This window comes from Meriones unguiculatus, chromosome 14, assembly GCF_030254825.1.
Source record: "Meriones unguiculatus strain TT.TT164.6M chromosome 14, Bangor_MerUng_6.1, whole genome shotgun sequence".
Taxonomy (NCBI): Eukaryota; Metazoa; Chordata; class Mammalia; order Rodentia; family Muridae; genus Meriones; species Meriones unguiculatus.
The window spans coordinates 86,710,480-86,734,481 of record NC_083361.1 but is presented as its reverse complement, the minus strand read 5'-3'; the positions used below and the strand labels follow the sequence as shown (position 1 = coordinate 86,734,481).

Genomic DNA, 24,002 nt, shown 5'->3' with positions numbered 1-24,002 from the left:
AGGCCAGCAGCCTCTCCCAGCTGCTCTGGCGCTGACGCTAATAACAGTGTGCTCTTGTCCCGGTAGAGACGGGAGATCTTTTTGTTTGGGCTTTTTGTTACTGCTTGCTTGTTTCATGCTAGTCTGTTTTTTGAAGACATAGTATTAGCTACTCCAAGCTTCCAGAGTGCTGATTTACAGTGTCGAGGCTAGCACCGAGAGCCTTGTCCACGCTAAGCAGGTTCTCTGCTAATCTGCACTGTGTCCACTGGGGGATCTTATCTCCACTTTCAGGAGCAGAAGATGGATTCAAGATGGCTACATGAGAGACCCATGGTCACACACTGGGGAGTGACAGACAGGTTGGACTAGGTCCCCCCAAAAGGCAAAGCTGATGATGGCTGTCCTCTGAGATGAGTGAAGGGTTGTGGGTAGACAGAGCTGACACAGTCCCAGCCTAAATCCCTTCATCAGAGTGAGAAGGCAGCAGGACCCAAACACGAAAGGGAGAGAGACTACAGTGATGAGAACAAGTGTTTGATCCAGGGAGGATCATGGAGAAGATGAGGCTGGTGAACCAGGAAGGGACCGTACGTGAATGTGCAGACAGTAGAGTCAATGGGTGAGGTACAGAGTCTGTGCCCAGAGACACAGCTGAGAGCCAGGCTCCTTCACCCATCAAACCCTAGAGGGGCTCAGCTTCTCCCAATCTCTCCCCTTGAGGCTTCTGGGGTTGGTGACAAATGCAGTCTTTCCTGGCGGGAGGCCGAGGCTGCTGAGACACTGCGGGCTCCCAGGAACACCATCTGTCCCAGCTCTGGGGGAGCTCCCACCCGCGGGGAACGCCATGGCAGTAAATAAATTAATAATGACTCCAGTCCCTCCCGCTTCCCTTGGCCAGTTCCTAGCATCCGGACCCAGTCCCACTGCAGGGGACGTTCTCAGCCCTGGCCTCTTGCTGCAGTGAGCCCCTGCCCCAGACCATGGCGGACATTCCTTTCTCACCTTAAGAAATAAACAGGGAGACATCAGCCCCAGCCCTACCCAGAGCCACCCCCAGCACCTGCCCTGAGTCTTGGCTTCCCACAAACACAGCATCCTCAAGTGGTGCTAAGGGTTGAACAAGGGTATGTGCCCCGAGTGCTCATATCAAAGGGGCTAACACAGGCAACAGCTTCCTCTCAGTCCACTTGGGCACACTGGCAGATGCAGGAGCCAGTGCACCTGCATGTGTACGCTTGTGCAACACACACACACACACACACACACACACACAACACTGTTTCAATCTTCAATACCCACAGCTTAGCCCCATTTTGTTACTCATTGAACATGGGTTATTTCAAGGCACCCCCAAAGGCATGGTCAAAACTGGGCTGGCAGCCCTCCCATTAGTGGAGATAGGAGGCTCTTAGTGCAGGGGACAAGCCAGACAGACATACAGAGTCACAGGATGAAGGAAATGGAGTCCTTACGGCACACACAGTGAGCATAAGACAGCAGAATGCCCTAGCACCCAACTGCCAGGTAGGAGAGCTCAGAGGAGGGAGCCGGCTGGGGCTAGAGCTGAGAGCGGGAGGAGGCCACCCCGGAAGAGGAAGCTACTGCAGAACCTAGGGTGTTTAGGTGTCAGCAGCAGGCCCTTAGTGAAGCAAGGATGGATGAGGGAGATTGTGGTAGGCCGCAGCTTCAGAGGGTGAAGAAGATGGGAACACGGAGAATTTGTGAGCAGAATGACAAGGTCAAATTTGTGTGTTTGAGAGATCTTTCTGGTAATCTCAGGGAAGATGAGACAATTGAAAGCAAGTCACCAATGAGAGTGTGTGTGTGTGTGTGTGTGTGTGTGTGTCGGGGTGTGTGTGTGTGTGTGTGTGTGTGTGTGTGTGACCAGTGCAGAAATGGAGCTGGGAGAGGGGTTTAGCCATGGGCGGAGAATCTGAAGGACACGGAGAGCCAGAGAGGAACTGGAGGCCTCCGAGTGGGTTGAAGATGGGGAGCCCTCCGAGCTGGGCACAGAGTGAGAAGAGGGGTCTTGGCGTGTGTGCCCTTAGGCTGGAGGGGGCGGGCCTGGGATGCAGCCCCAGCCTCAGAACCCTGCACCCGACCCACAAAGCCCTCCCACTCTTCCCTCCACTGAGCTCTCACCTCCAGCCGGTCGTCTCTACTCCCTGGGGATTCTGGCTCCTGTGCAATGGGTTCCTGGCCAGCTGCAGAGACAAGAAGGCCAAGGGCTGAGGCCTGCCAGGCCTCGCCCCTTCTCTCCCGCCTGCCCTCCCACCCGCCCCCAGCAAGCCCACAGGTGCCTGCTTGCACCCTGCTCTCCCTGCTCCTTCTTGGTCCCTGGGCACCTGTGTCTCAACTCTGGAATCAGAGACACATAATAATGCCTTTTTGGCCCAGTGCTCCCGAGGCATAGAAAGGAACAGAGCTCTACTCATCCAGAGGACCCTCCACTTCTGCTTTGCTCCAGGAAACCTCCTCAAGCCCTTCCTAACCTCAGTTTACTTATCTGTAAAACGGGACCAAGAACACCCACCTGAAGTTGTCAGTGATTCTGCAGAGTGGGCTGGGCCTTGGTGCTCAAAGTCCAGAGATACCAAAAAAATCACAAGATATTATATCCTGTGTGCAAGCAGCTACCCCCAGCCTCCCACTGAGTCCTCTGGGCCTCGACCAGACCTCCACCCAATTCTCCCAGCACCACCCCCACCGCTCCTGGGGTGCTGACAGTGCTGCTGACAGACACAGCGGGGACCTGCTCACTTGTTCTCAGAGCTCCACCACCCAGGCGACTTCTAGAAGCCCGGCTCCTCTGCACGCACTGTCCTGGGCCAGCTGCAGGCTCCCGCCCCTCCCCACCCCCACCCCCACCCCAAGCATGTCCCGGCATCGGACAGGCGGTGGGATATTCTGAGCCTGGCTTCGTTCCCGTCAGCTGCTGGCCTCCATGCCAGCCTGGCGCGCTTGCAAGGACTGATTTGATTTGGCAGCTTAGGAAGCGTGTGGTGGGGACAGGGTGGGGAGGAAGGGGGAGGAGGGGGCGAGACGCCCATCCCCAAAAGGAAATAAACAGCCCCAGGCACTCAGCAGGACGGGGGAGACGCAGTCTGGCACGGGGAAGAGCTAAATTCCCTGCCTGGCATCGCTGTCTTCCCACCCGGGGAAGTGGACACCTGCCTAAGGCTGCAGGCGTCGTGGCCCTCAGTGGGTCTGGGGAGGTGACAGCAGCTGTACCTGGTGTGTGGAGTGGCTGGCAGGTGTCTGGTTGCCTCGTGCGTCCTCTATGTCCTGTGGGGTTCCCTGCTCTGCTACACACTCAGCCAGTCCTGAGTGTGACTTCAAGTGTCTGTGTGTAGAGTGACGGTCTGGGAGTGTCCATCTCCCCGGGTGACCGTGGCTGAGCAGCTAGACCTCTACCGGGGACTGATTGTAACCCAGGGCATGACGAGATCACCCGTCTTGGCTGCTATAGGGCCTGGCCTATGTTGGCCCCAGCCCGGTCCTTCCCTCTGTGCGACGACCCCACTAACCCTGCCTTGTCCTGCAGAGGAAATGACGAGAGCTGAAATAAGTGTCTGACCCTAGGGGACATCCCTTTTGGGCACAAAACATTTACCTCCTCTTCCCCATGGTCGGAGTGGGGAAGCAAGCCTCTAGAGAGTTCTGCTCCTGTTCAAGCACCTCACCCCCCTCTCTTCTGATCCCCTCCACTGGACCCCCAGAATGGAGACCTAGACAATCACAAGAAGCCCAATTGCGCATTCACAGGCCTTTCCCGGTGGTAATGCTGATCACTTGCCTAGTTGGCCAACACAGCCAGGTCACACAGTCCCCTGCTCCCGTGGGAATTAGTACCTACCTGCCAGTGTGTTGCCAGTAACCTAAGAACCTGACCTCTCGGGATTCAGTCAAAAAACTGCCACAGGGGTATCAAGGCTCCTGATTCTCTGACCTATCTCCCAGAGGGCACACAAAACCCTTAGTACTAAAGGGCAACAGGACAGGGCTAGGCCCCAGACGCTGTTAGGGAGGCCAGGGGGCAGGGTTGCATGCCTGTAGGAGACGTAAAGTCTATCTTAGCTCTTCCACATTGTCCCACTGTCCTCTGGGGATCCTCTGTGGCTCTCCCCACTCAGGCACAGGAAGCTGGGTTGCTCCTGAAGACAGAAGGGAGCGATCTCTCTACTGAGGGTTGAGGGAGGCAGGAATGGAGAGGGATAGAGATCCATGCCCTCAGCTGTCACTAAAGAATTAGTGAGGTGGAGCCCATCTGCAGGATCCTGAAGGGGCTTCATGTGAGATTCATGGGGGATTAACAGTAAAGAGAAGACACTAGCAACCAGAGTGACCTCCTATCTGTCTGGTCAAATTTTCACCTGGGACAGGATTTGTTTGTGCTTGTGATATCTTTGCACATATCTGTGTGTCTGTATGCACAGGTGTCCATACCAGGCATGGAGGTCTGAGTTCAGTCCCAAGGCCAGGGTTTGTCAAATAGAATGGCCATCTAGACATCAGAGACAGTGGAGGAGACAGGGGTCTGAGCAAAGAAGAGGGACAGCAGTTTAGGGCTGTGGGGTAGGGCTAAGAGAAGCGGGCTGTGCTTCAGGAGGCTCCTGTGTATCCTGTATCCTGTGTTGTGTCCATCATGGTCAGTTCTCAAACCCTGGACACCTGTGTGCCCATGACCCGGAGGAGAAGGTGCTCAGCGCACAGCTCTGCCACCGCCTACTGTGTAACTTTAGTCAGGACCTCCCCGTCTCTGAGACAGTGCCTTCATCAGGAGAAAGGGGTCTGGCTTGATCGTTGAGGACATTTCTAGGCTGGCTTTTGAGAAAGGCATACCTGTACAACCAGAAGAGACTTATGGGATGGGAGAGAGCCTGGGGCAGGCGGCCATGAGGGGACAGAAGGGTGGCAGCACAGCGAGAGAAAAGCCCTGCCACAGGAAGGCTCTCTGAGAGCCAGTCAGCTGCAGAGGGTTCCCTGCAGGGGACCCTACTCGAGACCAAGAAGGAGGCAGTACACAATGGAGCCTTGTGGATGGCGGGAACAGCTGCCTCCACTCCACCTGCTCTCTAGCCTGTGGGAGGGGAAAGCTGAGGTGGCAGACAGGGACTCTGCCCTTGAACTTGAGCCCTACCTCCACTCCTGCTCCACAGATATACCAGGGAAAGGAACGGCTGGGAGGCATTGAGGCATACCCAGGGAATCGGGGAGTTCTATTTCAGAGCTGCTGGGTAGTGTGACCTGGACTAATTTTGATCTGGCAGCCCACTAGGCTGGAGGATTCTGGATGTGCAGCATTGAAGGGCTTCTGGGGGCCACCAAGGCTATGAGGCGTGCAGTCACAGCCCTCACTGGCAAAGGTTCCTGCAGCTCCACACCCGTGTCCAGGAAGTACTCATGTCCTGTTTTCCCCTCAGGCAGCTGTTGAGAAAGGGGGTGAGCAGGCCCCTCCTTCCTGCCATCTACAGCTCTATGAAGACACCTTGAGGGCTGGGAAGAAGTGTGCTCTTTGGACATAGTCTAAGATGGCTGGAGATGGAGGCAGTGGGTGATGGGACTGGCTCCCATGACATGCAAGCTTAGAAAGGCGCAGGTCCCTCACATAAAAACACACCAAGTCTGTGGCAGGAGAGAGCCCATGTGACCAGACTAGACTAAAAGGGTCTCTTCCATCTCTTCTGATGTCAAGGCACCCCTCTTCCCCTCCTTCACTTGTGGGTGGGGCGGCCATCCCACCCCAAGCTATCTGTCTCCATTGCATCTTGTTATGTTTTTAATAACTGAACATTGACATTAACAAGGCAGGTGGCTGCAGCTCTTCCCAGCAGCCCCATTTAGCATCATTGAATCATCAAATCATCAAATTCTAGAATCCTGCATGCACAGAATGTCCGCATCTTGGGCTCCCAGCATCTTAAAGTCACAGAATGCTGGAATCACACAACCACACACCCACAGCCCTGGGCTGAGAGCTGAGAGTCATGGAGGGCTAGTGTCATCCCAGTGAGCTGACAAGCCCAGATTTTCAAATCACACCCCCAACCCTGGAGCTGGAACTCACACAGTCCTGAGAGCTACAGGCCTCCAACTTCCTTGTTTTACAAGTGAGAAAATACAGCTCAGAAAATGGCTCAAGAGTTCCACAAAGCAAGGAACCCAGCAGAGCACAACCTCAAGATTGTAAGATTGGAGCTGTATGGGTTGGTGCTTCTAACAACGGGACGCCTTTCAAATTCTGAAGTTCCCTTATGCCTGTGCTGGGTCAGCTGCTGCTTGCCTCCCTGCCTCTCTCACATCTCCTTTCACCTTTATCTCTCTCTTTTTCTTTCAATACCCTCAGCCTACCTCCCCCACTGCCCTCCATGGTGTACCAACCATGAATGGGGTTGCACAGGGCTAATTCTCTCAGGGCAAGGGACAGGAAAAGCAAAATGTCTTCCTTCACCCCAGGCACCAGCTGGAAAGGAAGGGCAGGCTCCTCAAAACAGGAAGGCAGGGGCCCTGGGGGGTGGCCACATCAGAGACAGTTCACAGGAGCCTGAGCTAAAGTCCAGGGAGGCAGCTGCTCACAATTTACATGAGAAGGATCGTGTACATTTCTCATTTTCATAAATTTACATTGCTACTCATACATTTTTGGATTTGAATTCTACTGATTTTTGCAGCCTGTTTTAACTTTTCCAGTTCTGAACACCCTGCCCAGGGCGGAACACCAGTTACCCACGTACATACTGTTGAGAACACAGCAGCCCTTACCCGGGCACAAGCCTTTAATCTCAGCAGTCAGGGAGGCAGAGGCAAGAGGATCTCTGTGAGTTTGAAGTCAGCCTGGTCTACAAAGCGAGTCCAGGACAGCCAAGGCTATACAGAGAAACTCTGTCTTGAAAAAAACCAACCAACAAACAAAACAAAACAAACAAAAAAGAACACAGCAGCCCTGAGTGGAATCCAGGTCACCCTTTAGCCTTATAGCTGGTGACCTCTTTGGGGGTACTCCTTGGAGGAATGGGCCCCACCTCTCATCCCCACGGAGTTTCCTCTCCTGAGCTCTGAGGCCACCCAGAGCCCACCCAGTCCCCTCAAGCAGCCCCTCTTCTACCTCTGTTCTTCTCTCTGTTCCATCATATAGCCCTTCCTCTCCCCTCCACCCTTTCCTGGGGCAGCCTGGACCACAGCAGCCTAAGCCCCACTCCATCCAACAGGCCTGGTATCACATCCCTCCTTTCAACTCCTCCCCTTCTTGCTGGCTCCCTGGAAAACATCCAGAGTCCTCAAAATTTCAGGTAAGTCCTGAAATTTTTGGTCCCTGTCAGCCTCGGCAGCCATGTCTCCTGCCTCTTGTTGTCCTTCCCTGCCTTCCATCCAGGATTCAATTTGCCCACCTTGGCGGCCCAGGGTCCAGCTCCATAAGCAGAAGCCTGGGACTTGAGAGTGCCAGCCCTCTTCCCTCTGTCTGCCTCCACCAAGTACCACAGTCACCACCCTCCTTTCTGTCCAGAATGCTCTCCTGGCTCCCTCCCTCCCTCCTCAGCCCTGGTACCCAAGCCTGAGCTGCCCGCCACAGGTGAAGGGATTTGTATTGCCCAGACTCGGGGAAGATACGGAAAACTTGGCAAGGACCAGCCTCTTGCCCGTTTCACTCACCTCTATGGGCATAGCATCCACCTAGGAAGGCCTACCACTATACAGTATGGTTCGGACAGGCAGAGCAAGGGGTGTGAGGACCCTAGGAGGCTGGGCTAAGGACTTCCAGGAGGAGAAGACAGGCTACAGAAAGTGTTCAACCAGAGCAGCCCTGAGAGTGAGGACAGAGTTTTCCATACTGAAGAAGTAGTGTTCTCAAGTTCACGGGAGCAGGTTGAACATTCAGGGAAGGCTCCCTGGAAGAGGGGTCACTTCTTTCTTTTTTGAGACAAGGAAGACAGTAGAAATGAGAGGTTGGGAGGAAAAAGCAAGGACATGGAAAAGAAAGCTGTCTCTGCTTGTTCTGTATTCCTGGGAGGTCAAAGTCAGGCAAGTGAGGGGGGCTGGAGGAGTGAGGATGGCAGGGAGGAATGGACATAGCATGACGCTCACACCATGGCCAGGCTGGGCACGGCTCGTAGGCTGGCAGGCAAGAGTGCCCCAGCTGTGGCTGGGAAGCATTTCCTGTCTCTTTGCCAGGGGGGTCATTAATAATCATTTACCCGCCACAGGCAGCACAGAGGCCAGCCAAGGAACAGCATGGTGCCGGGGCCAGAGCCCAGCCTGGCGGCCAGGAGAGCTGGACAGTGCTATCAGCCCTGCCACGTACTGTGAGCCCGGCCATCTCATCTCTCTTCCCCTCTGGGAATGTTAGAGGGGTGAGGTTCTGGGGAGGAACTGCCTGCTTAGGGCCTCAGTTTCTCTAGCTGACATCTTGGGCTGCCAACCTTCCAGGGCAGGTATGGACATCCTATGGCAAGTAGGAGACACACCTAGCTCAGGACACAGGGAACCAGACACCAATGTTGTGGACATAGAAGGCTCCATAGGACCAAGTACAATTTAGGCTGGGGACTGCTCTAATTTAGGAGGGGGCTGCTGTGCACAGAAAGTAGGAATCCCACAAAATGATGCTAACTCTTTAAACCGTGCCTACGTGGCAGACAAGGGCCTCCATCAACACTTGCAGGCAAGTGCATGAGCTAAGCTGTTAGGTACCCAGAAGTTAGAAGGAACTAGCTAAGGGACCCCAGAAGTTAGAAGGGACTAGCTAAAAAATGATGACAACGACAATTATGACAATTAGCGACTCGGCCAAGGACAATGGATGGAAAAAGGGAGAGAGATGCCGGAGACCAGAGATGGTGGCCCAAAGCCAGGCGGCGCTGCTGTTGTAGCTGGGCAGAAGCAGTGTTTCTTCCCATGGCAGTCCCACGCCCACCTCTCACTGCTTCAAGGCCCAGCTTACACACAACTCACTTGAAGAACCTTCTAGAAGGGAACTCGGATGTACAAGCCCTAGCCCCTTTCTGTGCCTCTGACCTGAGGACTCCTGGATGTCCTTCAAAGCCTGGTGAGAGCGCCCAGCAGGGCTTCCCCAGAGCATCCTCTGGAGAGTGTGGTGTGCTCCTCTGTTGCCTGGAACTCTGCCATCAGACAAAAGGATCCCCAAAAGTTTGATCAGGGCAACCCTTTCTGGTAATGGTCTCTGTGAGACCGGGGCCTATTTCTCCATTTGATGTGGTGTCAACAGAGGCAGACACAGACTGAGGTCTTTCTGGTTTTCTCCCTGCCTGACACAGAGAAGGGAGGAAGAGACCGGAACACGGAGAAGGGAGGCTTTAGCTACTCGGTATCACTGAGGTGATAATGATCCAGAGAGACAAGCGAACCATCCCGGTTCAAATAGTTGGCAGGCTTGGTCAGCTCCAAGCCCAGCCTGGCCGCTCTGGCATAGAGGCGCGCCTCGCAGACACCACCCACCCTCTTGGCCGGTGCTAGACCCTGCCTTCTGCCGAGGTCGTCGTAAACACAGCTGACACGCGTATCCTCTCCCGCCCTCCACACCCTGGCCCCAAACCCAGGGCAAGCTCAGAGGAAAAGAACAAAGGTTCCCTGGCCACATCACCCGCCGCCCGCCTGTCCAGCGCCTGCTCAGCAGGAAACTCAAGACAAAGGCTCTGGTCAAAGTGAGGAGGATGAAGGGCAAAGGGTAGGGGCAGCCTGGGTTGGGAGGGCAGGCAAGGGCATCTCCAGGGACCTGATTAGGAGCAAAGCAAGAACAGGAAGGCAGCCAAGCCCTCCTTGCACACACACACGTCACTCCACAAACATTTATGGGGCACCTGCTGTATTCACACATGGCCAAACATAATACACCTCTTTCCTCACGAGGCACACCTTCTGGACACACTGCATTGCCCAGACCTCAGCCCCGCCCCACAGCATCCCTAACTCGGCCTCACTCACCGTACCCGCCTCACACTCTCCTCATCACATGCAAACAGCTCCCAGGGAGGAAAGATCACGGAACCCACATCTCACACTGTGAAAAGTCACACGCTCACACACGCCCACACTTGCCAGCACACTCAGACTCCGTCTCCCACCGCGCACCTCTCACACCTCACACTCACCTCCCTAGCCACAGATGCGTTCTTCCAATGAAACTACACACCACACACACACTGCCCAGACACAGAAGCATGTGCAGACATACTCTGCCTAATTTGCATGCTTAATGTCATACCAAAATATAACCCATTTGTAGACACACAAAGTCCCTGAGCCTGCACACTGCTTCTCCTGCCCGCCCTCTATCGTGGTCAGCCAGCTCCTTAGGTAACCCAACCTCTGGTCTTGGCTGCGACCTTTCTTGTCCCCAGTTGCATGAACAGTCACTGTAGACACGTGGAGTTCAAACACTAACACACAGGTCCAAATATCAACCCCAAGCAAACCCTGGGTGCGCCACCGTGGCCCTAAGCCACCGAGGAGGCTGCAAGCACCCCCCCCACACACACACACGCACACGCAAACCTCCTCCACTCCCCTCTCACAAAACACCCATTCAAAACCAACAGGACCATACAAGGACTCTTCCTGGCAGCGTTCTGCAGCCAAATAGCATGCATCGCCACATAGTCAGCCTTGAGCGTGCAAGCTGTCCCCGCAGCAGCCTCACACTGCCAGGACAGACACAAGCGCGCACACAGGCACACCCGCCGTGCTGGCATTCCTCCCCACAGTCCTGCCTCTGAGGCCGCACAGGGCACGCAGCACCACAGTCTCCACACCGTAACCCCCCCGTGATGGGTCTCCCTCAAACGCGGTGATTATAGCACAGCACGTGTGACTACACAAAAGGCACACCCGACACATGCTACACGCTCAGGAACACTCGCACACGCGCCCACCCCGGACCCGCCACCCCTCGCCACAGGTGAAGGACAGGAGCTTGCAGTTTACCCCTCTCTCCAGCCCCGGCTGCCCCAGGACAGCAGAGATAAGGGGTTCCACCTTACAAATGCCAGAGTCCCACCTCGCATTTTGGGCACCCCTGAGGGCAACAGTCTCCATGCTTAGGCCCTTGCACTTGAGTCTGTCCCATGCCAGGCCTGAGAGCACAGGCAGGGAGGTTCGAGGCATCCAGCCCCGTCCTCTGACCTGCTCCCCCAAATAGAGGCAGCTCTATAGAGAAGGCATGCTCACAGAAACACCCCGGAACAAAGATAGAGACCTCTAGAAACTGAAGGGCTGAACAGACCAAGAGAGGTGGGCAGCCCGGAGCGACCCACTGAACAAGAGAACAGCAGAGGCGCAGAAGGACAAGGAGCTCAAGAATTGGGGAGAACTGGAATAATGTGGAACCATCACACCTCAAGAGGAGCTAGAGGCAACAGGAGGAGGCTGCAGGTCTCTGTGAGAGAGGAGGAGAACGGGGGGGAGGGGGCAGCCTGACAGAGGAGGAGAGAGAAGCAGGGATGGAAGGAGGATTTGGACGCTTGGGCTGGGCGGAAGATGGGGACGAGAGCCGGGACGAACGGGAGTGAGGCTACAGAATGGAAGGGAGAGATTTCTGGGGGAGGTAGAGCTCCCTGCGGTGAGGGGCTTCGGGGCTATGGGTGTGCCTGGAATCTGATGCCATAGAAGGCCAGAGGTTTGGAAAAGGGGTCGGGTTAACCTGGGAGGAGGGAACTCCAGGCTCGTACAGAGCTGTCAGTGTGGGCTGAGGGTCGCCCGGGGACTGAGAGTTCGGGGCTTGGGATGGAGGAGTTCCAGGTGCAAAGAGGAGTCAGACTCTGGAGTGGCGTTTGCGCCGGGAGCTGGAGAACCTCTGGGGAAGGCTGCAGTCCCCTTCGGTACAAGACGGGTTCAGAACTAAGGAAAGGGTTCCCTCTTGGAGGAAGGCTCGGAGAGGGTGGACGGTGGGGCAGACGACCGGGCCCTGGCCAGGCTCTCCCCGGGCACCCGGTTCTCCCTGTTCCCCAGAATGGGGGGGGCCCTACCTGCAGGCTGTCGGCGCATGGCTGCGGCGGCGGCTCGTCCGGCTTGAGGAAGACCTGCTGGCCCCGCCTAAGGAATTGGACAACAGCGATGAGGATGTGGTGCAACACCAGGACCATGCTCGCGGCCGCCCTCCCGCCCCGCCAGCCCGGCCCGCTGCGCTCGGTCAGCGCGTCCGCAACAGCCTCGCCGGTCCGCGCGAGGGTCCGCCCCGGCCCCGCCCCCGCCCCGCCCCCGGCCTCCAGGCCCCGCCCACGTCCCTGCCACCGGGGACGGCACCTCCGAGCCTCCCAAAGATCGGACCCCACCAGCTCCCCGCCGGCTCAGCCCCTGCCAGGCCGCCACCCTCCGAGACTCCTCCAGCGCTCGGCGGCGGGGGTGCCCTCTCCTCGGTCTCCCGGCCTTGGCTGCCCTCCGCTTGTCCCATCGCCACTCCCCCTAGGTGCAGGCCCCGCCCGGAGTCCCGCTCACTGTCGCACCACATTCTCTTCCCATCACTTGGACTTCAAGTAGCCCGGCCAGAGCCTCGAGGCCGAATCCAGCGCAGTGCGGGGAGAGGGGCCGCGCGGCCCCCGTCTGGGAGCCCTGAGGTCCCTCCTCTCCTTCCAGTGCAGAAGGTGGAGGGAAGTGGGGGAGAAATTTAGAGGTCGCTCCAAAATGGGACGAGCCCTGAAGCGGGAGCAGCGAATCTGTGAAGGAGACACGTGCGCCCTGACACACGCAGGAGCACCGTTCCCAAGCGTGGGGTTGGCGCGCCGGGTCCCTACGGCCACCGGGTAGGTCTGCGTCAGCGCTGCGGGAGGCTGAAGAGGCTGCGAGCCCCAGGGCGGCGCGGTCCGCAGTTCCGCGGCGGGACCCCGCGAGCTGGGAGCGCATTTCTCCGCAGAGCGGCCTCTGGGCTCAGGCGCCGGCGACAGCGGTGACGCTCCTGCGCCCCCTGCTGTCCTATCGTGGCGGTGCACCCCGACCCCAGCTGCAGTTGGCTGGAGGGATGAGGGCACAAAACCAGGGTCAAAGCTCCTTGCCTCCTGGACCAACCTGTTCTCCAGCCTCTGCTTCCCGTAAGACAGACTAAGGCATGGGGCACGTCTACATTAAAGGGTGAACTTCGGTCTTCCTGGACCTTGCCACTCGGACTTTAGCCAGATCCCCTTCCCCATGGGCCTCAGTTGTCCCGCGGGACTGCCAGACCCAAACGTGGAATGATGGTGAGACAGACGCCGTCTGCCGCCAGCCCTCGCTGTGACCTTCCCTGCCCGCCTCTCTGCACTACGACCCCTCTTTCCGTGTTTCCCTGTCTCCCAGCCCTTAGAAGGTGACTCAATGAGCCCCCAGCCTCCCCACCTCGCTGGTGTGATTCATCTGGACCCTTTCCCCCTGGGGAGCAATTTCCTCAGTGGTGAGTCACTAAGCCCAGTGCTGGACACGGTCCCGGCACCTGGCACAGGCTTGGAAGTGTCCTGGCTGTCCCCGTGGCACAAGGGGCGATCTTCCATACAAGAGCATCTTTCCCTCCTTGCCGAGGCGCGGCCCTGAGCTCGCTTCTTCCTGCGCTCCAACACCCTTAGTGGCTCCCCACCACCAGCACCATACGGCCTAAACCCCTCAGGTGCCATCGCAGACCTTCCACAGCTTGGCACCAGCTCTGGCAGCCCCCTCGCTTGTTTTCATACAGTCCTTTTCATTCAGACAGCAACTGCCTCGTGGCCGTCTCTGGTCTGTCGTGGTGCTACCTTGGCCCCTGCTCACCATTCAGGAGCAACTCGGAGGCCATCTGCTCCAGGAGCCCTGAGGATGCCACCTCAGGGGTCGAGGGGCCCCTTTTGTATTCCATCCTGGCAGCCAGGTCTGGGGAGCTGAGGACAGGATCTAGGCCCATGGGTTTTATTATGTCTTCATAGGTTTGTCTAACATGCTAATACGTTTGTCCAACATACTAACAATGTATAGAACATGGCATGAGTTAAGATGTGGAAAGGTCATGCCTACTCCCCCAAAGGGCCTCCCTCCTCTGACTGTTGGTAATCCTGGGTCTGGCACACACATCTGTTGGTAATCCTGGTCTTGTGCCACTGACTTGGTCCTGGGCTTTTAGCTAGTCTAAGTGGGACACGGGTGGCCAGGAGGTGTCGACATAGTCACTGGCCCTAGCTCCTGGCCCCTCAAGGAACCTCATCTCAGCCCTGCAGTCACGGGCCAACCCTAGCCTGGCATAGACTCCGTCTTTAGGTGACACCTCCACAGCACTCACCTCCGGAGACGTTATTCTTTGGGGGGGTTATTTGGGTTACACATATCTTAGTCCATCATTGAGGGAATGAAAAGTTGTTCTCCAGTCTCTCCTACTTGGAGACTAGAGTTCCAGATGCATGCCGGCTCCCTCAAGTCTTACTCAAGCATTCGTGGAGGGAGGGGACTGAGGGAGGGCCCACTGGGTCATAGGCCTGCTGCATGACTGTGCCCAGTGTATCTATCTGGGCCTCCACTGTCCCAGCTGTGAAATGCTAACAAGTCTAGACTCAGTAAAATAATCCCCTTATAGCATTTGATAGGCTTCAGCTTCACCTGAAGTCCTTAAAATTCCCCGGCTGGTCCCCTGCAGCTGGAGGCAACCAAGGCTCTGCCAGACTGAGAAGGGAAGGACCTTGCCAAACTTTCCCAGCGAGGGGGACGCCACTCCAAGGTCAAGTCTGCTTCCCCTGGCCCGTAAATCCCAGAGCTCCCTGTCTCTACAATCTGGGATCCACTGTTCTCCCTTGTGATTTACAAGTACTTCCCGGTCTGAAAGCTCAGAATTAGATTCTGGCTGATCCCTGTCCCGTGAAAGCAAGAGTCAGGACTGACCTCTAAGATCTGAATTGCACACCTAGGCCTGGGACGGTTCAACACCAAGCAATCTCTCTCTCAAGCATACAGTATGACCAGTGTGTGTGTGTGTGTGTGTGTATGCGTGTTTCTATTATATAAGTGTACACAGGTACGTGCCTCCCTGAAGAAGCTGGAAGACAGCCTCAAGGCCATCCACTCCTCTGCGATTAGTCTCTCCTTGGCTTGGAGCTCATCTATTAGGCTAGGATTCCTGGTTGGCGAATAAAACCCCCAGAATCCTCCATTCTCTTGCCTCTGCAGTGCTGGAATCACAAGATACCACACAACCAGCATTTTCACGTGTGTTTTAGGGACCAGACCTGGTACTGGTGAGGCTAACAGCTCACTGACTGTACTATCTAGTCCTATTAGCCACAGCTTACAGATAAGGAAGACTAAGGCACAGAGAAATGAAGTAAACTGTCCATGGTCACACAACTAGGACACAATGGACCCAGAATGCAAACCCTGGTCGCCTGCCATCTGAACCTTAAATTCATGCCTGAAGCTTAAGGAACAACAGGTAAGAAAAAAAATGGGCTTTGTATTCTCATTTTCTCCCCAACAATGCAGTGGCTGAGGATCCTGCCCTCCCTTCCCTTTCACCCTCTGCTCATTTCCAGGACCAGGAAACCCATGCCCAGATGGGCTTCTGCAGCCACTCTAGCCCTCTTTTTGGCCCATACTAGGTACCCTTCCAAACCCCTGTCCTAGACAGGATACTTAAGGAAAAGGTGACTCTACTCAGAGTTTGTAAGCCTGGGCCCAGCGCCCAGCTGACCTCCAGTCTCTCATAGGACCTCCACTGCCTTTTGTCTGCAGTAGTGGCAGCGCCTGGGACCTGTGCAAGGCCAGGACCCATGCCTGAGATGTTGATTTAACCCCATGTCGTACATTAAAAAAATAGAGCTGTGTGTGGTGGCACGTGCCTTTAATCTTAGCAATCAGGAGGCAGAGGCAGATCTCTGCGAGTCCAAGGCTAGCCTGGTCCACAAAGCAAGTCCAGGGCAACCAGGACTATTACACAGAGAAACCCTTTCTCAAAAGACACAAAACAAAACAAGAAGCTCCCAGAGGCATAGCCATTGCCTGGGTTCAAACAAACAGTCCGTCAAGCAACTACCTGGACTCCATATTCTGTGTTCATACCATCGGGAATGAACATCTGTGCCTGAGAACAAGGGCCCAGTGAAGCTGCTCTAGTCATGTCCACTCACAGCCCTCCCTTACGCTTCCAGAATCCAAGATGGCATCTGGACTTTCAGCATGGCATCCAAGGCTCGGCCCCTGCCATGCTCACCTGCTCACCCCATCCAGAGCTTGTGGCTTCTCCTCAAACTTTTGCTCTTTGCCCAACCTCTTTCCTATCTGTGTTCAAGGTCCTCCCAAGGTCAAGTTGCCTCACAGGATAACAAATTTCTTCACTTATTTATTTCCAAACATTGGTTGAGAACTTATCCCATGCCGGGCACTAAGGATAAAGATGTTTTTAAAAAGAAGCTCTCAGTCGGACATGGTGGAGCACACCTTTAATCCCAGCACTTGGGAGGCAGAGGTAGGCAGATTTTTGTGAGTTCAAGGCCAGCATGGTCTACACAGTGTTTTAGGACAACCAGGGCTACACAGAGAAACCTGTCTCAGGAAAACAAAACAAACAAAAAGCAGTTCTCCCCAGCCACAGGCAGAAAACTCGCATCCACTGAGAAACGGCCCCACCAAGATGACCCAAATAAATACCACCCACTTCTTTCCTTAGGCCTCTTCAGGACTGAAGAGAAAAAAATTCTGGATCCTGCTCTGTGCCTCCACAGGCCAGTGAGGAGCACTGAAGTCCTCAGAGGAGACTAGATAAGCCAGAAGATGGTTTTTACCCCAATATCTCTCCATCTCCAGCAATTGATCCTGACAGACCTTCTATAGAACCCATATCTGCTCCTCCCTCCCCCTCCCAGGACCTGCTTCACGAGCCTGACTGCGGCTAAGCATGAGCTAGCCTAAGCGTGAGCTAGCCTGCAGTGGACTGTGGTCAGACAATGGAGGCCTAGGTTCAAATGTTAAGCATTCCCTAGGTAAGCCCGGGCAGGGCTCTGCCCCTCTCTGGCCTCAGATTTCTTAGGAACAACAAGGTTGGCCTGGATCTCTTGAGGCTCAGAAGGCTGAGGTAGATGAAGGTAGGAGCCAGGCAGATTGATCTGGGCAGAAAGCAGCTTTCCTGGCAGGTAAGTCCTACTCAGGGATGCCAGGCCAAGGGCAGTACACAAGGACCAGCTTTCAATAGAGGAGGCTCCTCAAAAGAGAAACTCAGTCTTGCCATGACCTGGGCAGAATCCATGAACCAAAAGGGGCTCCAAGATCCTCCTCAGAGGATACCTAAAACTTTCTTTCCTAGGCATTCAGACAGTGTGTGTGTGTGTGTGTGTGTGTGTCACCCAGATTGTGGTCATGGTGTACATGAGAGCAGGAGACTACCGCAAAGGGATGTTACTTCCCTTGTATATACCTAAGCGTCTGTGTGCATATGCCTGCGTCGTCTACAGGGGTAAAAATGTACAAATGTACAAATGTGTGCCTGTGTACAAGCATGTGTATATGCAAGCGTACATTGAAGGCATGTGTGTGCGTGTGTACATGTGTGTGTGTGTACATGTGTGTGTGCGTGTGTGTACATGTGTGTGTGTGTGTGAGTGAGCTCATGCCTGACAGAAGTGCTACGGATGACAGCCATTCCATGTCCAGGTCTGGGTGTCCACTGGCTATGACTGCAGGTGTCGGAAAGGGGATCTGCTCACAGACAGTGCTAGGGACATAGGTTATGACGTTGGGGTGGGCCAGCCACAAGTCTCATCCATTTTCATGTCATTTGCATCCACATTTGTTTTGTATGCAGCAGGTGGTCAACGCCAGACTCCAGGAGGTAGGGAAGCCATGAGGCCCAGAATCCGTTGGCTTCCGTTACCCCAGCTGAGAGACGCCTGGAGCCTTCACATCTTCTCTCCATCATCCGCAGACCACATGATTCTTCCTCCACACAAAGTTGCCCAAGGCCTGCCACACCTACACCCTACACCCCCAAGCACCATAAGCTCTTCCACAGACACAGGCACACATTCTCACAGCTCCTGCACACACACGCGTGCACACACACACACCTACAGGTAGGCACTCGACCATCTCCCCAGTGCTCACTCCCACTGTGATCATCTCTCTTACCCAACTCAGCTTTGGTCCCACTTATGTCTACCCGAATCCCTGCTGCCCATGGGACACAGGGGTGCCCTTCTTTTGAGCTGCACTCCCTGCCAAGCCCTTGAGCCCAGGTGAGGCTCTGCTCCGTGGTACCCACTGCTTTCTAGCACTTTTATCTGTCTGGAGGCGCTCCTTTCCCCATCCCCCACTATGCTGTTAGCTCCTGTGATTGGAAACTTTTGTTTTTCTCATTACAGTGACATCAGCTTCCAAAACAAGGCTTGGCCTAGTATTGCTCAAAATCACATCCAGGAATTGGGTAGGATTTTTCCGGCCTGTTCAGCCTTCCTCAATGGGGCTGACTTAACTATTCATCTCCCCATGTGCTTCCCCAGACACAGCTCCTTTCGGCCAGAAATTGGGTCTGCGGCAGCTACAGAGATTCATGCCAAGCACAGGCTAGGCAGAGAGTAAATAGGGTACAGCAGAGCCCAGGATATGACAACCTCTATGAGATTCAGTCAAGTCTGGAAGACAGGGCTGCTGGGAAAAACAAACAAACAAAAACAAACAAAAAAGCTACTCAAAGTCCAGCTGCCCCAGGAAAGAGCCTCTAGGCTGCCTTCTCCTAGTGGAACATCATTCTTCCTAGCCACCCATCCTTTCTTGTACACTCCCAGGGACAGGGAGCTTGCCTCTTCCCACCTGGCTCCTTCTCATCTGTGAGAAATACAGCTCTTCCTGTCTAACCCCATCCCCTTAGGCTGGCTCTCCTGAGGTCCAGCTTCCCATGGGAAGCGGGAAGAAGCCAGGCAGAAAAAGAGGCAGATCCCTTCAGAGTAGCCCTGGACATTTTTTTGTATGCCCTTGGGCGGTCGTGGGAAGAATGTCCTCTCAGCTCTGGCCTATCTTAGGTCAGCAAGTAAGTTCAAGGTGCTCAGATAGCCAGCTCCACCCTTTATCTCAGGAACCTGACCAGAGTACCCAGGCGGCGCGGAGAGGTCCTTGGGCAGTCTCTCCTGGGCTTCACTGCCTTCTCACCTAAGCAGTCGTCACTGAGTCCCCTTCACCGCACCTCCTGCCCGTCACTGAGCCCATCAGGCTCACCCCTCACACCCTATCCATTCAGATACAGACCCCTTCCCTCCTGATCCCGTTCCTTCCCTCTTGACATCTACAAGAACAGGGGAAGGGCCTCCTCTGACTCCCTCCCCTGTAGAGGACCCCTGTAAGATGAAGCTGAACCCAAGCTCCAAGGAATGTTAGATGGATGGGCTGGCTCTCAGCTGGGAGGGGAGGGACCCCAGATGGGAGGGACCCACCCAGTCCCACCTAAACCGCTGCTGTTCCTAAGCTGGGTCTGCCCAGGCTGTTCTGAGCTACAGCCAGTAACTAACTTGTCCCTCCTGGACAAACACCTCTGCCTGTGCTTTTCAGAGCAGGGCTTGTTTGAGAAACTGAGGCAAGACAATATGAGCCACAGGGATCCAAAGCCCCATACTCAGGCAACTCAGAAAGCTTTCAGGGAGGCCTCAGTTTGTGGCTTTAAGGCTCCACGAATTTGTACGACCTCAGGTTCTAAGAAAATCTCAACGTTTGTACTGCTCACATTCTATGAATTCAAAGCCCTGGAGTCCTCGGAGGGCAAGAGCCCATGAGTCTAACATTCTGTCATACTATCAGGACATAGGCAAGACTCTTACATCTGGGTTTTTATGACCATTGGAGCTTTAATGGTCTATGGGCTTGAATCTCTGAATATCAAAGGAAGGGGGCGACGGGAAAGGCCCTCAAAAATAATGCCTGTCTCCCCAGCAGTGCTGAGAGCCATGGGGAGCCAGCCCCCAGACTGTGAGGACAGAGAAGGGACTGTAGCAGTGGGAGTGACTCAGTCCATTACCACCATCCTAATGAGCGACCAAAGCAGACCGTTCTCATCTCTCAGCTGGGGGATCAGCTGGGCTTCCTCGGGCTGTGGTAGGTAAATGAGAGTACTCATGAGCAACAGCACAGAGCCAGGTGGGCACAGGAGCCAGGCAAAGACAGCGTTTGCTATTCCCCACCCCCAGCAGGCCTCACAGTTCCCTGGCAGGATCAGTGTCCATGGTTTAGGCACAAGGTGTTTAACCCAATGCCCGTGTGACATATTACTCCCGGTCTTGGCTTCCCCAAAGCCCATCCAACCTCCCCTCTCCCTATCCCATGGTCCCTTAGAAAGTGATACCAGGACTAATGGAGTCTCTCTCAAATTTTATAGGCCAGGAGTTAGGCTATGCGGCCATGGTGGCCTCCGTAAGAAGTCCTTTGCAGAGAGAAGCAGCCGATGCTATTCCTGGGGCCCAGTGACAAAGAGTGGCTGAGAATAGACCAAGGGACCCAATTTGGTTCTCCACTCTGGGAGCCTTGAAGGCCGAGCAGAGTTTGTTCAAGCTACCCTTCACACCTGGCAAGACTCCCACCATCACTACCAGGAGACCAGGGCCCTCCTTTGTGGTACCCCTAAGGCGGAACTACCCCCAGATATGGCTTTTGGTTCTTCTTGATCTCCCTGCATGTGTGAGGCCCTGTGGCCTTCCCGCTTTGCACCATTCTCCATGCTTGGGATTTATCCTCTGCCAGCTAAGAGGAGGAGAAAAGGAACACGGGGCCACCCTCAACCTTGTTTCATCTTTATGATATTGGTGCCATTTTTCAATTGGTGGGATTGAGATCACTGTCTAAATTCACACAGCTAGGAATGGTGGGACAGCCAGCTAAAACCAGCTGCCTCCTGTTTCCAAGCTCTTGTTCTTTACAACAGACTGGCTTCTGGGAGAAGAGATAGGCGCCCCCTCCTGATAACCTCCTTCTCCTACCCAGTGGTCCCCAGGTTCTAGGAGGCACGATCCTTTCTTTTCTTGCTTTCTAGACTGGAAGCAACCACACTTCCTGATTGATCCAGAGTGACTTGATCGGCAGACTCCCGTTCTGGGACCAGGAGATGTGGTGTTTGGTTTCTAAGCACCCGTCGCTATGGAAGCCAGGTGCCAGCCCAAGGCCTAGCAACAAGACGTGATGGGGGCGGAGGGCATTGTTGGGGGCTTTGGAGGCAGCCAGCAAGACAGCAGACGACATCCACGCTCATGCTGGAGGCGTGGACCTGCTGCTGTGCAGGGACTGTAGGGGAGGAAGTGGCCAAGTCCACACAGGACACAAGAGACGAGACCCAAAGATTAGAGCTGAGAAATGTGCAGAGCTGAACAGAGGGAATCCAGGGACACAAAGGCAGAGGCAAAATCAGGAGGGCAGGTGTGGGCAGTAGAAGCAGATGGGCCGCTGGACACAAAGGCAGAGCCAGTGGTGGAGCGGCACCAGCTCGCACAGAGATTCTACTCCTAGCTCTGGGCCCGGGTGCCAGAGAGTTGGGGAAGAGTCTCTGAGGAGTGACAGAGATGGATGGATTCATGACAGGAGATAAGCCAGAGGCAGGAGGCAATATAGTGACAGTAATAAAAGAAGAGAGAAGGGGAGACAGAGGGGGTGAGCAGGCCAGTGAGGACCAGACTGGGAGACAGAGCAGACAGCAGTGGGGACAAGAAGGCAGAAATATGAGGACAAGGGCGCTGAGGCCATCAGAGTCCTGAGCTGGCCCCAGTCCTGGGTTTTCTCTCCTCCATCTGCCCATAGGTCAAACAGACACTGATAGCCTCTTACTGCCACTTCACGACCACCTCCCCCAAGCACAGAGTCATCTAGACACAAACCCCCACCGAAGAGACTGATCAGGGGCCCTTGTCTGTCCTGCCCATGCTGGACAGCAAAGCAAAACTCATCTCCACCCAGCCTCTGACAGCCCATTCCCGCTGCCCATGGAGGCTCCAGGGCTTCTCATACAGGGCATGTTTGTCTCCCTACAGACTGAACAAGATGACATAGCCAGGGATGGAGACAGACCTCCCGCCCTGGAGGTTTCCTTCTGTCTTCCTCCACTGCAGACTTTTTCAGGGCTCTGAGGACTCGCTGGGGACTGAGGGCAGGCAGCTCGTAGAGAAACAAACACAGCTGCTCATCTCAGGCTGTGGCCAGGGAAGGCAGAGCAGCATCCGGGGTCAGGGACATGGGCAGGCGCCTGGCAGGCAGCACCTCATTTAATCCTCCTTGTGCCTGGGATATAGGTGCAGGAGACAGATCCCCTAGAGGGAAGCCACTTGCCCCAACCTCCTCAGTAGCCAGGAGACGCTGAGCCAGGTCTTAAGCCCTAGTCTTCTAGGCAAAGTCATGGGAGGTAGGGACATCAGGAATGGGGTGACCCAAGTCTGCTCAAGTGCCTCTCAGGGAGGATGTGGAGTGTCTGGGGAAGAGCTCAAGCCCTGCTTGGGGCCACCCTTCCTCCGTGAGGAGAGTCCCATCTCCCCATGTCAGGATGTCACGGTAATTAGCTAGACCCTATAAGATGCTAGCCTTTCCTGGGACCTGTGATAATTGTCTCCCTAATTAGCACTGTGGAGCACTGATAGCCTGTTCTGGGAGCATGGTACACTCAGAGGCACCCACGTGCCTCATCAGCCTCCCTCTTTTCAGGCTCCTGGAGGAGGACCAAGATAAAGACTAATTAAGTGCCTACTATGTGCCCTGTGGTGTGGAACACTTGACATTTATTATTTCATTAAGTTGCCCACAGAGGTCTCTGGAGGCCACTGGCTGTGCTGGCCCCATCGCCCTGCAGCTCCTGCCCCTACAGTTACTTCATTCAGGCAGCCCTCATGGCATCCCTCCCGCCCATGGCCCCAAGAACTGCCTTCGAGGTAGGAGGAGCTGTGGGGCGGCGGGTGCTAAGGGTACAAGGAGCTGAGTGCTTACATCCCCCTTCTGTGGCGGGGTGCATCGGGAGCAGGGGAAGGGGTGGATGGAGAGTGGAAGGTGGACCGCCACACGCCAGCTTTTCCCCACACACTGTATGCTGAGTCTGGGCCACAATCCAGAAAATCGAGCCATGGCGCCATCCTCCCCTGGGCCCCAGTTCCTGGAAGGCGCTGCTGAAGGGAAGATCGATCTGTCTCCCGGCCTCCTCTTCTGCTGCCTTGAAGGTGGCCTCTTCCATGAAGCCCCAGCAGCAGCAGCAGCAGCAAACACGGCAGCCAGGGTCGCAGCCAGGGTGAGAGCCTAGGGTCAGCTGGGAATAAGGAGTAGTGACCCTCCTCTGCTGCCTAGCCGTCTGGACTGGGTGGATGGATGCTGCAAGGGCCAGTGTGGTAGATCATGTTCACAGATGCACACATCCATGTACACATGCAAGCTGGTAGAGCAGGAATTGTGAATACAGGATGTGAGCAGTGCAGGTCTGGGTTCAAATCCTACCATCTCCATTTCCTACCTATGTGTGCTATCCCTGTCACCTAGCCTGTCTGAGCCTCAGTTTTCTTCTCGATACAGAAAGGTTAGCAGTAATCTCAAACAGTGGGCTGCACATACGAAGCTCACCCACAATGTTTGCCATCCAATACTGTCAGACACAAAAGCTTTTACTAGTGTAACTGTATCTGTGGGATGGTATGCGTGTGTGCGTGTCCTGAGAGGCCCAGGAAAGACTTGTAACACCCTAGCGAAGGCTACAGAAGAGGAGAACTGGCTCTGCACCCAGCGGGGCGGGGGGGACACCTGTGCTAAGCGAGCCGCAGGAGATGAATGACTCGGCAGCCACCAGGCAGGACCAGCGATTAGGAGCCCACAGCCCAGCATCCGGAGAGGACTGGGCGGGAGGCTGCGCTGCGGGCCATCCATCAAGCCTGGCAGGCCCGGCAATGCTGCACAGCGGGATGGGAGGGGAAAGAAGGCTGAAACTCGGGGGAAGTGTAGACAGGCCAGCCCAGGCAGCCCAGGCAGCCCAGCCCCTGACATGCTGTAACCCGAATGAGTCGCTGTTGCCTTGAGACCTCAGTTTCTTCATCAGGACAATGGGGCTAGAGGACTTTTTCTTTACTCCCTGTCTCAGTATCAGGCCAGGGTCGAGA

General features: G+C 55.3%; 1 protein-coding gene across 5 annotated transcripts in view; it reads right to left on the bottom strand.

Annotated features, from left to right (window-relative positions):
• The window catches only part of Pde2a (phosphodiesterase 2A), a 90,474-nt gene that overhangs the window by 49,897 nt on the left and 16,575 nt on the right, over positions 1-24,002 (bottom strand). Inside the window, exons 1-3 of one of the 5 annotated variants that reach the window (XM_060367692.1) lie at positions 12,238-12,351; positions 11,961-12,027; positions 2,125-2,186 (exon numbers count right to left, since the gene is read on the bottom strand). In XM_060367692.1, coding sequence (XP_060223675.1) covers positions 2,125-2,186; positions 11,961-11,979 — 81 coding nt within the window. In that variant the 5' untranslated portion in view covers positions 11,980-12,027; positions 12,238-12,351. Of the gene's footprint in view, positions 1-2,124; positions 2,187-11,960; positions 12,148-12,237; positions 12,352-12,437; positions 12,458-24,002 lie in introns of those variants that run through there. The other 4 variants (XM_021640978.2, XM_021640979.2, XM_021640975.2 and 1 more) reach the window with 4 other exon arrangements.